General features: G+C 52.3%; 7 protein-coding genes across 7 annotated transcripts; 2 read left to right on the top strand and 5 right to left on the bottom strand.

Moving 5' to 3' along the window:
- Positions 1-201: 201 nt before the first annotated feature.
- On the bottom strand, positions 202-4,023 carry Asppvi_004816 (non-ribosomal peptide synthetase; the record flags this gene model as incomplete). Its single annotated transcript, XM_043300757.1, has 1 exon — positions 202-4,023. One exon carries the CDS (start codon positions 4,021-4,023, stop codon positions 202-204), a length of 3,822 nt encoding a protein of 1,273 aa, XP_043156692.1.
- Positions 4,024-5,088: 1,065 nt separating this feature from the next.
- Asppvi_004815 (uncharacterized protein) lies at positions 5,089-6,315 on the bottom strand (the record flags this gene model as incomplete). The annotated part of the gene is made up of 2 exons (XM_043300756.1): positions 5,089-5,978; positions 6,039-6,315. 2 exons carry the CDS (start codon positions 6,313-6,315, stop codon positions 5,089-5,091), a joined length of 1,167 nt encoding a protein of 388 aa, XP_043156691.1.
- Positions 6,316-6,381: 66 nt separating this feature from the next.
- On the bottom strand, positions 6,382-6,912 carry Asppvi_004814 (uncharacterized protein; the record flags this gene model as incomplete). The annotated part of the gene is made up of 1 exon (XM_043300755.1): positions 6,382-6,912. The coding sequence occupies one exon, from the start codon at positions 6,910-6,912 to the stop codon at positions 6,382-6,384; it is 531 nt and encodes a 176-aa protein (XP_043156690.1).
- Positions 6,913-8,226: 1,314 nt separating this feature from the next.
- On the bottom strand, positions 8,227-9,782 carry Asppvi_004813 (uncharacterized protein; the record flags this gene model as incomplete). The annotated part of the gene is made up of 5 exons (XM_043300754.1): positions 8,227-8,556; positions 8,625-9,006; positions 9,078-9,235; positions 9,290-9,501; positions 9,560-9,782. The coding sequence occupies 5 exons, from the start codon at positions 9,780-9,782 to the stop codon at positions 8,227-8,229; spliced, it is 1,305 nt and encodes a 434-aa protein (XP_043156689.1).
- Positions 9,783-11,586: 1,804 nt separating this feature from the next.
- Positions 11,587-12,643, top strand: Asppvi_004812 (uncharacterized protein; the record flags this gene model as incomplete). Its single annotated transcript, XM_043300753.1, has 2 exons — positions 11,587-11,938; positions 11,994-12,643. 2 exons carry the CDS (start codon positions 11,587-11,589, stop codon positions 12,641-12,643), a joined length of 1,002 nt encoding a protein of 333 aa, XP_043156688.1.
- A 529-nt stretch (positions 12,644-13,172) lies between these two features.
- On the top strand, positions 13,173-13,979 carry Asppvi_004811 (uncharacterized protein; the record flags this gene model as incomplete). Its single annotated transcript, XM_043300752.1, has 1 exon — positions 13,173-13,979. The coding sequence occupies one exon, from the start codon at positions 13,173-13,175 to the stop codon at positions 13,977-13,979; it is 807 nt and encodes a 268-aa protein (XP_043156687.1).
- Positions 13,980-14,217: 238 nt separating this feature from the next.
- Asppvi_004810 (uncharacterized protein) lies at positions 14,218-15,369 on the bottom strand (the record flags this gene model as incomplete). Its single annotated transcript, XM_043300751.1, has 1 exon — positions 14,218-15,369. The coding sequence occupies one exon, from the start codon at positions 15,367-15,369 to the stop codon at positions 14,218-14,220; it is 1,152 nt and encodes a 383-aa protein (XP_043156686.1).
- Between the last annotated feature and the right edge of the window lie 397 nt (positions 15,370-15,766).

Here is a 15,766-nt window from a genome sequence, read left to right as displayed (position 1 = left end):
CATTGTGTTCATGCTTATCTATAACGAGCTACCTACTCCATAGAAACTGTCATACCAGACTCTAACCTCTCTGTCAGAAACGATAACCTCACCTGCCCAACCCCAACAATAGCTACTAGCTATATTCTCCTTACTTTCAGGATGGCCGTAAACAGAATCAATTAGTCTATAAAGTTAGTAGTGAGCTCTAAACCGGTATGTCTAGATAGGTTCATCTCTTGGCTCAATCAGGACCTCATTCACCGCCACATGTGCCGGCTGTCGCAGCGCATACACAATCGACTTGGCCACATCCTCCGGGTCCAGAATCTTCGCCCCCGACGGCTCGCCGTACTTTTTGATCGCCTCCGCGTCCGTCGACATCCCAAGCAGATCGGTGGCCGTGTTTCCCGGCTGAATGGCTGTCACACGCAGCCCCATTCCCGCTGTCTCCAACCGCAGCGACTGCAGCGTCGCCTCCACGAAGAACTTGCTGGCCGAGTATACGCCCAGGCCGGGGAAGACCTTGCGTCCGGCGTCAGACGAGATGGCAACGATGTGGCCGCTGCCGCGGGCCAGCATGCCGGGTACCGTCGAGGACAGGCAGTGCAGGAGGCCCTTGCAGTTCACATCGACCGTGCGCTCCCATTCGTCCGTCTTGACGTTGGCCATCATCGTGTAGTACATGACACCGGCGCAGGACACCAGGATATCGACCGGACCCAGCTGCTCGCTGGCGGCCTGCACTAGTGCTTCCACCTGCGCACGGTCGGTGACGTCGGTGCGCTGAATGAGGATCTTGCTGCCTTGGCCGGACAGCCGCCGCTGGAGAGACTCGAGCGCGTCCATGCGGCGAGCTGCCAGTGCAACATGGCATCCTTCGCGCACGAGGGCGGTGGCCACGGCGGCACCGATGCCGGATGACGCGCCGGTGATGACGGCCACACGGCCGTTCAAAGGGCCGCGAATGGCGGCAAGAGGCTTGCCCAACCGGGCAGGCGCCTTGGGAAGCCATCCACGAGCGAACCAGTGGCGAGTGTAGGTCTCTAACAATGCGCGATCAACCTTGGGCCGTTCTACCACCGCTCGGAAAGGCCTGGTGGCCGCGTTGTCGAGCACGACGATTCCCCTCAGGAATTCCACCGTGGGCATACCACTTCGCAGAATGTCAACAGTAAATGCACCGTCGCCTCCCTTGACCGATCCTTGTTTCTCGGTCCAAAGCGCTACCCACTCATCCCATCCGAGTCGCTTGGTCGGGTATCCCAACTCCGTGAGGGCGTCAAACACCTGTCTTGTGTCTACCGGATCCGGGTCACCCAGGTGGAAAATCGTCTGGTCGGCCTGCGTCTGCGTGGCCAGGTGGACAATCGCCTTGCTGACAAAGTCCACCGGAGTCATTTCGGCCCTCCAGCCGTCGACGTCGGGTGCGTAGCCAAGCTTGACGGATTCGACTATCAATGCCGACAACAGATCCCACGCATTGGCCGCTCCCGTGATGCTGTGACCGCTGATCGTGCCCGCACGGTGAATCTTGACGGGCAGTCCGCGGCGACCGGCCTCCAGGACCAGCTGCTCGGCCACCCACTTGGTCTGTCCATATCCGTCCAGCAGCTTGGTGGGAACGTCTTCCACGGGTAACATGGCGTCCTCGGGCCATCCCTTTTCACCGGACGGGGGCAAAACTCCGTTGGTGGAAACATACTGTACTGTTGCGCCGCCCTTGCTGGCCAGACGCAGAATTTCTCTGGTTCCTCCCACATTGGGACCACGCAGGGCTGCGTAGGGGTATACTAKGTTGACAGTAGCAGCGGCATGGACGATGACATCCACCCGAGCGGCCAGCTCGTCAAACGCCTCGGGGGACAAACCAAAGCGGGACCGGGACAAGTTACCAGGCAGGATCTCGACGCGTTCCATGATCGAGTCGCGCCAAAGACCCAGATCGAGCAGATTGCGACGGATACGAGCCACACCGCCAGGTTGATCATCGTTGGCGGGTTCGTTGAAACGCACCAAACAGATGATGTGCGCGGATGTGCTTTCCAGCAGATCGTGGAGGAGGAAAGCACCCAGGAATCCAGTTACACCGGTCAACAGCACCGTTTGTGCATCGGTCACGGATCGGATCTTCACATCAGCAGAAGGCCGGATGTCCTCATCCAACGTCGCGTCTGCACGCAGCACAGCCGGCAGATCGGCCTGCACTGCAGCGGTGTGACCGTCTCGGATAGCACGCACAGTTTCCAGGTGACCGACCAGGGTAGAGTTCTCGGCCAACCGCGCGATGGGAACACGGAAACCGAACTCTCGCGAGAATTTCGACGCGAGTTCGGCCAGCGAAAGTGAGTGACCGCCGAGGTCGAAGAAATTGTCGGTCGGCTTCAACAACGCCTTGGGAGTTCGCAGTGTCGTAGCCCAGATGGCTGCTACTTGGTCAATACCGATGGGATCCTTCTCCTTGGCCCCATTGCCATTCACCGGAGTGGGAGCGGGCGGAGGAGGCAGTCGTTTCAGATCCACCTTGCCCGACACCTCATGCGTCGGCAGTTCGTCCATTTCCACCCACAGGGCCGGAATCATGTAATGAGCCAGGTACGGCGCCAAAGTTTGTCGCGCCGCCGGGCTGTGACCGGACGGGTTGATCTGGACAACCGGACGATCGGTACTGTCCTGGTCTCGGACAAAGTACGCCACCAGCTGGCGATCCAATCCTTCGCCGTGCGCGATCACGGCACAATGACTGACCGCCAAGTGCTTGACGATCTCGTTTTCAACCTTACCAGGAACCACCGAATAGCCACGGAGCTTGATCATCGCACCCACGCGACCGGTGATTTCCAGCAGCCCGGAAGGTAGAATGCGAGCGCGGTCGCCGGTGCGGTACATGCGCGCACCGGGTGTGGAGTCGAACGGATCGGCGGTGAAAGCCTTGGCGGTAGTATCGGGGAGATTGAGGTATCCGCGGGCAAGAAGGGGCCCTCCAACAAAGAGCTCTCCACTCTCGCCGTCGGCAACGGTCTTGCCGTCTTCACCCAGAATATAGGTGTGCTTCGGATCCAGAGGCGGCCCCACTGGACAATACGGGGTGTTGTCATCCAGCATCTCCCGAATATCGCCGCAGGCAATCTCATGTGTTTCGCATGCGCTGTAGCAATTCAGTAGCCGGGCGGACGGGAGAGCCTTGATGGCCCGTTTAGCGAGATCAGTCGTGACCACCTCGCCGTTCAACCACAACGTGCGTAGATTTGGCAACCGAGCTCCGAGATGGGGGTGACGCGCGAGGACGGTGGCCAGCAACGTTGGCGTCATGAGAGTTTCGGTGATGCGTTTGGCCGCCAGGAGATCCACCAGCGCTGCGGGATCGTAGCTCACGTCGTCCGGAACCGCCACGACAGTGGCACCACGCAACAATGGGCGCAGAATCTCCCAGATGAAGAACACATTGCAGGCCACCCGATCGCCAGGCTGCAGATCCTGCACGCCGAATCGGAGATTATACGAAAGCACAGGCGCTCGATGTGGATTGGCAATTCCCTTTGGTTTGCCCGTAGTTCCCGAGGAATACGAGACAAAGGCCAGTCGATCCAGGTCATCCCCAGCCGGCAGAGGAGTCGATGGTTCCTTGGTGTGTCCATTGGCATCTGTCGCGGGCTCATCGAGAGCGATCAGTGGCACATCGGCTTTGACCTTGTTTGCCTCGGCGCGGTGAGTCACCACAGTCACCGGCTTCGCATCTTCAAGGACGTCTGCCAGGAGATCCGGAGGGTAAGCCAGCTCCAGAACAAGGAATGCGCCTCCTGCACGGAGAGCGGCCAGACAGGCGATCACGTAATGGGCGCTCCGAGGCAGAAGCACGCCAACCAGACTATCTCGTCCGACTCCATAGCTTCGCAGACGCTGAGCCAGAGCATCCACTTCCTTGTCTAGTTCGGCATAGGTGTATATGGTGGAGTCATCTTCTAGTGCGGGGGCATCGGGAGTCGCATGGACCTGCTTGGTGAACAGGGCCGAGAGGTCTTTTGTGGTATCGAGAATAGACATTGAGTGTATCAGCTTTCAATTCGGACTGAGGCCGTTGTCCTGACACTTTTGAGGATGTCGGTTTCGAGGAGTTGGTGGGTATTTGTGGGACGGGGGGAGAGGCGGTGATGTGGAGAAGTAACGAGAAGAACGAATGAAGGCCACCGCGGTGTCGGCGGCAGAGGGTAAAAAGCAAAGAGAAATCTGGAAGTTGTTAGTGGACAAAGTGAGAAGATGATCCAATGAGGCGTGGAGGGACGTGGGATAGAAGAAACTTACCTGTCAGGTTGGGGATGGGAAACAAGAAAGAGGCAAAGAGGACAAATTTCTTTTGTTGAGGAAGAAGCAAGCAAGAAATGAGTGAATCTGGGAAGCTGGCCTCAGGAAGCTCTGGGAGAGAACCAATTAGAGCCGGATGGAAGTGGAAACCCTGAAAATAGTACCTTGCGATGGCTACGGATGAACTCCCCGCTAGACCCAATCAGCGGGGAAGTTGGAGACATCTGCCACATCTTATCTATCTAGGTGCTTACCACGTTCTATCATGATATCATATCATAGGTACTTACAGAGTACAGAGGAGAAGAGACAGAAAAGGCAACTGCTCGTGAGACCATCGGAGACCAGCATGATTGGAGGTAGCAATTTGCCTGATCATCTGAGCAGGGATTCCCCTTGCAGGCGCATCAACAGTGGCCCGATAAGGATTTCTGTTGACAGATTCAATCATCACATGCAAATGCTGCGAGTCAGGTGATCTGCCCCACTACTGCCCGGATATCATTGGTTCATTTAGCCAGGATCAGAGTGGGGTAGAAAGACTGGAGCCTCAGGCACAACAGCAAATGGCCAACGCTGCCAGAGCCCAGAGGAGCAGACTTGATACTGTCGAGGTCTGCTTAGACTCAGGTGAAGTACATCCCTATCCTATTTTTGTGAGAATATAGCCCAGTCGCATCTTACTGCCATAAATGAAAAACAGACGGAAATTCTATCCATTCGTCATGATCATGGTTGTCGGAATTATATACCTTCCCTAATAGAGAGAGCAGGCAACAGAATTACGTATGAGTATCAATGCAGTCTCTAACCGCCGTCTTTTCTTTCTATCTGAGAATTTTCCTTCATTAGTGCGCCTGGATCAAAGCCAGGATTCGGGACTGGGATCGGGGAGAAGGGCGTGTCCAAGTTGCACAAGTCAAAGCCCATGTCTGGAACTTGGCTCCAGTCCAAACCCATGTAAGCAGATTCATCCATCTGTTCGATATCCGGGATATCGCATGCATTAAGTGGAGCATCATCCTGCATAAACCCAGGGGCTTCCTTTCGTGGGAAACAAGACTCGGTAGTGGGAGACATTGGCCGAAACGGAGGGACAGTCGAGAAATCAGTGCCGAGAGCTTGTTCGAGTGAAAAGGGCGGAGTATCCACGCCAAAGTCAGATTCGACCATGTCCATGCCGTGCGCGTCTCCATTCAGGGACGGGGTTCTAAACTCCCATAGAGTGAGCGAAGACCCGGCCTGCTGCAACCTCCGTGGATTGCCGTCTCCGCTTTCAAACCACGACCGCATTCTGCTAAACACGGTGGTTAATTTCGTAGCGGGCCACAAAGGACCCCATCCGGCGGACATCTGGATAACGCGATCGAGGCGATGGGAAACCTGAAGTCGCGCGACTTGCAACCGCGCATCGTCAGTTGGTAATTTGGTTGCTGCAAAGTATAGTTTGACCAAAATCATGAATGTGTAGATTATCCGGATCAGGTACATCGCGGGTAGGGCTCGAATCGTCGACATATCCAGAGAGGTGAACACTCGAAAGATGTTGTCTGTCGTTTCCAAAAACTCGGGAATCGCATGTGTCTCAATTGCAACAATAGACGGCGAGCCGACGGTAACATCATCATTCGTCGGTGTACAGTAAGCCACTTCGTTTATGTATAAGCGTGAGAAATAGTACGAGAACTCGAGGGATTCTGTAACGAATCTCCATCAGTCACTGTTGTTCACTGTTGACGCAAGGAAAGAAAATTTACCGTCCCAACAGCCATCGGCAACGTCCTTACGCCATTCGTTGAGCTGCCGTTTGAAAGCACGATGTATCATCTGAACCTGGATAGTTTGTGCGTTATCATGAGAAGAAGCCTCTTCCACAGACAATTGCATCGCAAATTCTTCGGTTATATGCTGCAGACGGATATGCCGACACAGAACCTTGTCGGATGGAAGGGCAGCTGGCGAAGTTTCCAGTACCTCCAGGCATTCGTCCATAAGACGGGTCCATCTCATGACGTTCGGAGCGCGAAGGGACATGGAGGTGCTGGTATAGACAACGTTAACACCGCTGCGCAAAGAGACGCCCTTTCATTTTCGCCTTCCTTACTTCGAGCAAATGTAGTGACACCCTAGCCATACTCTCCGAGCTTCCAACGACTCAGCCTGGGAACTACCCCCAGATCTGGCGTTCAGAGTCTCCCCTAATCTCATGATCAAAGCCATATTCGCTGCGGTGTGGCTAATCTGGTAAATGTCCATCTGTTCCCCGGGCTCTACAGGCTCGATCGTGCGATACCATGTGGCAGACACAATTAGGGCCTGGAGCAATCCGATTGTATACTGTTCCGTCCGGAGCATGCAATGAACATATGCCTGAACAATCAGCTTCCGCAGCTTCCTCTGAGTTTCAAGCGCACAGAATCCCGACGAGGCCACGTCGAGAATGGCCAGGAAAAGAAGAGGATTAGCACTTCGGACGTCGGCCGCCTTTGTTCCTGGCGCAAAGACGACGACCGGGAATGTGGGCGCCATGTTGGTCAAATAGCGACCAAATATCGTTTCTGTCGTACGGTCATCGAGGTCGGTGATGTTGTCGGCGAGCCATGATTGTATACTAGATTCGAGATCTTCCATCCTAGGGCTGCCTACCGCGGACGGAGTTGGGCCGGTTAGCGATGAATATAACTCGGTTCTTCAGTACTGGTTTTGCAGGCTAACCGTTAATGAGCAGATTTCGATCCGGTTGGGTGTTGTGCGACAATTCTGAAGGCGAACGGAGGGTGTCCCCGGACGGAGGTTTATCCCCAGCGCTGTCCTCCAATTCTGCGGAGGACAACATCAACTCGATTCGCGATTGGATCTCGAGGATATGTTCGTTTAATTGTCGTTGTCTCTTCCCTGGTTGGCTCGTGGCATCAATGCAACTTTTGCCAGACTTCTGGCACCTGAGGCACGGCCTGCCAGGGTTCGGCTGGTCGCATCTTACTTTGGAGTCGCGGCAGGGCTGGCATGCTCGAGTAATATTGCTGCCGAGTTGCAAAGAGATTGGTAAAAAGAAAGCTTTTGTTTCGCCGGCATCGATGCATTTGACTCACATTTTCTGCTGCTGCTCTCCTCCCATGCCCACGCTACCTGGTTCCACAGCTTCATTGTCGGGAAGTGAAAAAGGCGTATTTATCCCAAACTCCATGGATGCATACTGTGGATATCGATCGGATGAAGAATTTACTGCGAGCCAACTCCAACGGAGTAAAGTAAAATATCAGGAGGAACGAAGAACACGAAGTGACAGGAAGCTGACAGAAGCCAGCAGATGCTAGTTACCACCCCACCTCCCCTCCACAAGAGTTGAGGGCATCTAAGCAACCCCAGACACGGTCGACGCGATGGAACGGCTTATAAACCACGCTGGCCACCAGACAGATTAGTGCCTGACTTGCGAATGACGAAGAAATCAATAATACGGCAACTCGGGTTCAGAGTGTTGAGAAACGGGGGCTGCGAACGTTGAGAATTCAGAAGAGACAACAATTAGCCTCACTTGCCAGTCAGCCCGCACTAAGAACTGATCCTTGCAGCTTTAGTCTGGCCGAGCATAGACCCCAAGGGGCTAGTCTTCGCAGTGGATCAAGGTCGGTCATTGTTGTTTGAAAATCACTTGACTGTCTCCAAACCATGCGTCGTCCTTCTCACTGGGAAATACAGAATAGCCCGGCACTAGATTACCTGGGGCAAGCTAAGATCGCGGTCCAGCACAGATAAATACCAAGTGAAACTACATGTACGACGTGATTGATGGAGTTTGGGTTCGGCGGGTTGAGATTCTCAGTGTGCACTCTCAATTAAAAAGAAGTAATAGTTACGAATAAAAATAGTCAGGGTGTGTTTTAGGCTTAGCCAGGGGCTAGCACACCGGACACTTGTAATGCTGGCCTTCGCTTCATACTCCTAGGGCCTCTCCAATGGCTCCAGCGGACATTCCCCATAGGGCCCACCATAGACAATATAGTTCGCCTCCATTCCTTTACTCAGGTGTGTAGTGAAGTGGCAAATCAATTGCCACCATCCAGGGTTGAATGCAGTCATCAATACTGTTCTCATTTGTCCAGGGTTCAGGGTGACGGTGGCAGATGTGGTGTTCGAGACGGGATCGAAGATGTTATCGCCATGCATATGGAAGACATGGGTGTCAAAGCCCATGTCGTAAAGGTACCAGATTACATTGTCGTTCAGGCACATTTCGAAGGGCGGGCTGTTGGCGTAGATATAGCCGTTCAGCTGCGAATAAGACATGTATCAGTGATTGAATTGCATGACATGTCTCAAGAAACGGAGAAATAACTTACTGGGAAGAAATTTGGCGCCATTTCAGACGTCACATTAGTCTTTGGTGTATTGATAAACTGCGGATACCAGATGCTGAAATTCCCCCGGCCATCGGTCACATTTGGATACTGGTACGACAAGTTCGCGACCTGCGACGCCATGCCAGGCAGGTACCTGCGGACGTTCTGCAGGGCAAGAAATGAGTTCCACTCCTGGTTGTCTGTGTAGAGAAGGACAAATTCACGATTCTGCCGCATGACCCTCTCCATTTGTCCCCGATTGTAAATGATAACAGGCCCATAGGAACCAGCATCCTGGTCTTGATACATGCTGACATATGGATGGTAGGTCCAGATTCGGCTCTGGAGGCCGTGGTTCGGAGCGGAGTTGTCTGCAACGAGCCTGTAGGGATATTGTTAGGCATCAAATCTTCATCCATGTCAGGTATTTCTGAGAAACTGGGGCAAAGGCACCATTTATAGACAAAGCATCCTCCTGGTGGAACTGCGTCCCCTACCTCAACGCGACTCGTCCCATTGTAGTATACGCTACCTTCGGACGATTTGGTATAGTACAGCCCCATCGAATGCATGCTCGAGAAGAATTCTTCCATCTTGTTGACGAACAGGACCTGCCAAATCTTAGTATACTCCGAGAAAATGTCTTTGATTTGTGAATAACAAACCTCGATCATATCGCCGACTTCGCCGCGGATTATCGGTCCCTGAAACCCAAGCCAGTCTGGCTGGTCAGATTCTGTCTCGAATGTCTCATCGGTATATCCCCTATACAGCGCCTTGTCGTATCTGGTTCCGATGCTCGTGTTCGAGGCGATGTATCCATAGGTCTGAGCACGGAAGGACTCGTTGAAGGGTACACCGAGCCAGTTGTCCCAGCCTACACGTTCATATCCTCAATTAGTGTCTATGGACGGATGTGCATTCAGACTCCATACCTGTCGGAGCATAATCCCAAGTCACAACCTCGGCTGCCACATAGTATCGACGAACGGTACCGGAGAAGTGAAAATTTGGAGGAACATAGTACGGCAATTGCCCATTCAAGCGGGCCAAGCACTCCTCCGAGACTAAGGGTTGACGATCATTTGCCGTGGACGGCGCTGCAACGGCGCCAGCAGCCACCGCGAGGAGTGAGAACGAGAAGAGTATAGAATGCATCGCTAATGGTACTTTAAGGAAAGCGTTTCAGGGGAGATTTCTGGGTTAAAGAAGAAAAGGCTGTCAACAAAGTGCCAGCTACATACACAACGACGAATGCAGGATATATATGTCAATTGCCAGTCACCATGATAAATGCAGGATGTAGCAAGATAAAAAATGCCTGGTTTTCCGATGAATGTAGGACATTGACCTCTGGAAAGACTTGTCAGGAAGGGGCCGTGGAACAACTGAGAAGCGAAAGGCAACCACGACGAGTGCTATTACTCTGGACTCTGGAAGCAATAGAGGATCTGCCATGATTTCAGAAGGTCAACTGCATTGGAAAGAGTTTGTCTGACCAAAATAGTCGATTCCTTAATACTCTACTTTTTGTACTCATAGCACACGCGCCAGACTCATCTTAAGATATTCTCAGTGCTGCGACAGCCCGACAGACTAAGGAAAGGGCATAGTTAGTTGGTTACTAATGTAGCCCTGTAAAGTGCAAAGATAGCAGTAATAAAATCAATCTAAATAGTAGTTTTACACTAGCCACCCACAGTTCACTCAAATAATCAGACTACTCCATACTCACTCCCTCCTCTGTACTTTCTTATTGCTGTCCCTCTTGACTGTTGCCATATTATCCCTATCATCAACATGGCCACATATCGGTACTGCATACCATGACTCACAATAAGAAACGAACAACTAACACAGTTTTACAGGGAAGCCTGGAGTCTTTTTCAAGATGAACCTAACTTTCCCTCCATGAGTAACGGGATGAGGCCGATGACTTCGGACCAGAACACAACTACTACAACATTATCGAAAGCAGAATTGATCTCAGAACTTCGGCTTCTTCGACAAGACTTGCAAGAGCTGCAGTCTTCCAGGTAAGACATTCTCCTGCGATCATCACAATGGCACTGATTCCATCTCGAGCAGTAATCCAAATCAAACCCCGCAAATAAGCGACCGACCTGAGCCTTCTACATCGGCCACTCAACCAGACAATTCTCTCCCGAATCGAGATTCTGGGTCTGAGAAGCGGGGAACATTACGCTGCTGGGAATCCTGTTGCAACGGCCGATTATTTTCAAATCGAAGTAACTTAATACGACATCAGCGAGAGCGAAGGGGCGAATCCGCGAAGCTGCGGTGTTCCTTTTGCGATGCGGTTTTCTTGCGCAGCTCCGCCCGTAATGCGCATGAGGCTGCCAGACGATGTCGACGATGAAGGGAGCGTGCGAAGAGCGGGCAAAAGCACTATCGTTGGCTCGTTTAGATCAGTTGGCTGAATATAGAAAGAAAGTCATCTAGGTCGTTTTCGTCAATGTGAACGCAATATGCGGGTCCTCGACGCCCCGGTAGCGGTCTTTGATCCGGCCTTGTCGGTGGCATCTATCAGCGTTGACCGTTGACCGGGGAGTCGCGTACTTGAGAGTTGAAACCATTCGATAAAGCAAATAGTACTCCTTGTAGGCCGTAGATCATGAATCCGCGTTTTGTGAGATATCATGGCATGTAGCAATCGATCAGCGCATCGACGCCGGGGAAGACAAGACGATCGATCGTTACACTGGTCATAGCTTTATAGTATAGCATATCGTCAGCTCGGATCTAATTGAATGATGCACGAATAGCTGTTGTTAATCAATTTCTGGTTTCCTGTCGGAGGATCGAGGGATCGAGAGCGACCGCTCTTATTGATCCTTCGGCGGAGGATCACCGAGGTGAGGTGGCTTGCCTAGGGGAGTAATTGGAGGTATTTGAGGAAGAAACGCCCCGATCGTCTTCCTCTATTTCGTATTATCTGAAAATGGTATCCTTAAAGACAGTACAAGCATCCAACGCTGGCATTCGTGCCCTCCCCAACATAACTGCCCTATTCGTTGGTGGCACCAGTGGCATCGGCCAGAGCACCCTGCGCCAGTTGGCTCGTCACGCCGACAGCCCTACGGCCTATATAATCGGTCGCAACAAGGCTCGCGCCAGTCCATTTCTTTCTGAACTGCGGCAACTGAGTCCCAAGGGTCGCTTCCACTTTATCGAGACGGATGTATCGCTAGTGCGCAATGTCGATGCCGCGTGCCGGCAGATCCTCCAGCGGGAGAAGCAGCTGAACTTTCTCTTTATGACTCCTGGGGGTATCTCTTTGGGAGGGCGCAATGGTATGATTCTGCGTTAAATTGTATTGTGATATCTTCCAGCTGACGAATGATCCAGATACTGTTGAGGGTATAGACTACCTCTTTGCTCTCCGCTACTATTCCCGCATGCGCTTTATCCAGAATCTCCTCCCTCTTCTTGAATCATCCGGACCAAGCCGTGTCGTCAGTGTCTACGGTGGCGGCTTCGAGTACTCCATCAACACGTCCGACCTGGACCTCAAGCACAACTTCTCTTTGCTCAACGCCTACAAGCACTCCATTACCATGACCTCTCTGAGCATGGAACACCTCGCCAACACCCACCCTGCCGTTAGTTTCATTCACGTCTATCCGGGTCTTGTCGGCACCAATATCTACACAAACAGCTTCCCTGCACCCATTTCAACATTCTACAACTACGTGATGTGGCCGTTCATGTGGCCCTTCTCCGTGAATCTCAGCGAGACTGGCGAGCGACATCTATTCCATCTGAGCTCTGCACGCTACCCGGCTAAACAGGGCATCGCGTCCCAAGGAGTTTCGGTTGAGTCTGGAGATACGGCTACAGGCACTAATGGGGAAATTGGGAGTGGTGCTTATCTACTGAATTGGAAGGGAGAGGTTAGACCGAGTACAAAAGTTCTGGCGCAGTATCGGGAACAGGGGATACCGAAACTGGTTTGGGGCCATACAGAGACTCTTCTGGATGGAGCGGTGCGTCGATAAACATCTAAGAGATGCTTGATTTCCGTTGTTGCAAATGGTTGGCTAGAAAATGTATTAGTACTCAACGGCGAAGATCTATATTCTACACTCAGCAAGCATGCATGGATTTAGACCAGATCTCACTCCCTCCTCCATATAGTGCCTGTAGCATTCACGGCTGCGTTGGACCGCTTAGCCGCCTCAGGTAATGCTCGAAGACGTTCGGATTAGTACATAAATGCGATGTGATGCTATTAACAAACTGAAGAGACAGACTGCAAGGGATAACTACTCGGTAGTGATCTTCATTCTGACTAGGGATTGGAGTTAAGGAAATAAAATAGTCAGGTTTAGCAAATCTGATCGAGATCTTTCGAAATTGGCTGTATATAAGACAGCGACGAGCAGGGACAGCTCATGTGATACGGTCATGTCAACAGTTGCTGACCCCGCTTGTGATTCTCAGCACTGCAGTTCTCTGATTCCCCTTCTCACCTGCCAAATACCAAGTTCAAAGCAGCGGCAAGTTTTATCCTGCTTATGGCACTCAATGGCTGCATTATTCGGATCGCCTAGCGGCATAAGTAATGATGCCAATGAGCGCTTGGAGCGAGGGAAACCGGACGACAAAGTGAGAAATGGAAAAGACGAAAAGGAAACAGACGACACGACGCGGGAAAGGAACAAGAGATGGGAAATGGCTTTTGCAGCCCGGATGAGGGAGATTGTCCCTGGCCTTTTCCTTGGTAACGTCGAGGCCTCGTACAAGCAAGACATGCTTCGAGAGAATCGTATCAACGCCATAGTCTCCCTTACCGACGCTCGATGGGTGTGGTGGAATAACGTTACTAGAGAAGCTGGGATCCCAGAATATCGTCACAAATGGGTCCAATGCGCCGATTCGTCAACCCAGGACCTTCTGGAACATATGAGCGACATCTGTGACTTTATTGACCAGATGGCTTCTCCAGCCTTACGATCATCATCTACTTTACCAGTGGAACATGAGCACGAATCGAGTGACAAGCCGCGCGATACACCTTCAGAGGCTGTCTTGGTCCACTGTGATCTGGGGATATCACGTTCCCCAACCGTCATCATTGCATATCTCATGCGCAAGTACGGCCTGAAGCTAGAGGATGTTCTTACATTTGTTCAATCCAAGCAGAAAGTCAACCCAAGTGCCAATTTTACCCGGCAACTTGAAGTCTGGGAGCAGACGGGATATGAAGTGTGGGAGGACGAGGAGAAAACAGTCCCGAAGGCGCCGTATCGAGCATTTCTGGAAGACCGAGCAGCTCTTCTGAAAAGAAAGGGGCTCACAGGCAATGAGCCTCTCGCGTCCCTGAACCTTTAGGTGATCACTGAGGGAAAATTTGCTCATTGCCATGCACAGATCTAAGTCCGAGGCGATGGTTGTAGCGAGTGTGCTGGGGATGCTCTGGCGGCTGCGGTCCTTGGATGGAGGGAGACGGAATAAAATCCCTTTGAAGATGATCGAGAAAAACATATCGGGGTCACCCAGTGGAGGAAGTTAGTAAGACAATGGCGATATAATATCCAGATAGTTGATATATTGAGAGTGCTGCATCTATCTAAAAGACGTACTGGGCATCAGGGTAATCAAGAATTGTCGGCAGTTGGATGCGCAAGTCTATCGTTGAACGCTCAAACTCCTCAAACTCTCGTCTGTCAACGGCTTCTTGCCATTGTGCCACATCAAACCCCCATCCCGACAGATGCTCTGACTGAGAAATGTTTATCCTAGCTAAATGGGGATACTGCTCGCGAGCAGTCTCACGATTGAGAAGGCGGACAACCTCGATTAACGATGCATCCGGGTCCCAGATAGAAAGGTCCGTGATGGTAGAGGGAAACACCTGGTATACGAATTGTTCCGTACTCGAGTGGCGGTTATGATGCGCCCAGACTTTGTACAGAGCCTGCAGAGCGGTGCCACCGACTTCGAGGATCTCCAACCGCGCAAAGTCTTGCAGCGTCGAGACACCTTCTTCAACGTTATCATCGTCCGGGAACTCAATGTTAGTCTCGAAGATGATCTCGCGGACAGAGCTCTGGACACGTTGCAGGGCCCGCCATCCGTCCAGAGGCGACCATTCTTCGGAATCTTCGTCGTATCCGTCCGAATAGACCCAATGCAGGCGGAACTTTTGCAGACTGGGGCACGCCTCCAAAACACAGTTGAGAAAATACGGCGGCGGCGCGGTCTCATCGAGATCGAGATCCGTCAGCTTCTCCAGGCTAGGTACTCCCGCTTCGCCGGGGTAAAACATCTCAATGGAGGGAATATGGAGATACTCCAGATTCGGCGACGCATGCAACAGCCCGCTGATCTTCCCGTAATCAATAGCAAAGTGGTCGCCGCTGATATAGAAAAGCCGAACATCTAGCTTTTTCAACTTTGCAAAGACAAATTCCTTCGGAAGCGAGGCAAGCACGCTCACCATCAATTCTGGATTCATGGGCACCTTGAGGACCTCGATGTTAGGACACGACGCGATCACAAGTTCCGCTGCAAGGAGTCGTCTTTCCACGCCGATGTAGTCGTGCCAGTCAGCCGGCAATGGGGGCTGACCAAGTTTGGCGATGCAGCTCTCCACCAGCTGTCGATCTTCGTTGTCGAGGTTCTCAGCTTGGCCCGGCTCGAGGAAATCTAGACTAGTCACGCACTTTGCGAGATCAGGGCGGGCATCCAGTGTGCGGAGGAAAGAAAGAAGACGCGTCATGGGCTGGGAAGAATGGTAGTAGTGGTCGAACAGAAGCGGTTGGCAGACATCTCGAAGCCGCCGACATGTCCGACTGAGTCTAGAGAGGTGCTTCTGGCTCAGGCTGTAGGGATATGTTCCGCAGCAAATGGCGCATAAATAGCTGCTGATCTCAGCCAGGAGCTCAACAGGAAGTGTATCTAGGAAAGGGCCTGCCATGGTCATCGAAGTCTTGCGTTTGCATGGGAGTGTGATTTGGGTCAAAATGCGACTTATGTAGTCGCGTTAAGCGTCTACTGGCGATTATGGTAGGCTACAACCTGGTGGCTGAGTTCCGATAACCGTTATTGGAGGCTAGAATCTCCGCCGGGAGAGCTATGCTGGAACAAGCAGGCTAAAAGCGGCTCTTTCGTATTCA

This window comes from Aspergillus pseudoviridinutans, assembly GCF_018340605.1.
Source record: "Aspergillus pseudoviridinutans IFM 55266 DNA, scaffold_3, whole genome shotgun sequence".
Taxonomy (NCBI): domain Eukaryota; kingdom Fungi; phylum Ascomycota; class Eurotiomycetes; order Eurotiales; family Aspergillaceae; genus Aspergillus; species Aspergillus pseudoviridinutans.
The sequence above is the reverse complement of the archived record's forward strand: the minus strand, read 5'-3'. Positions and strand labels throughout refer to the sequence as shown.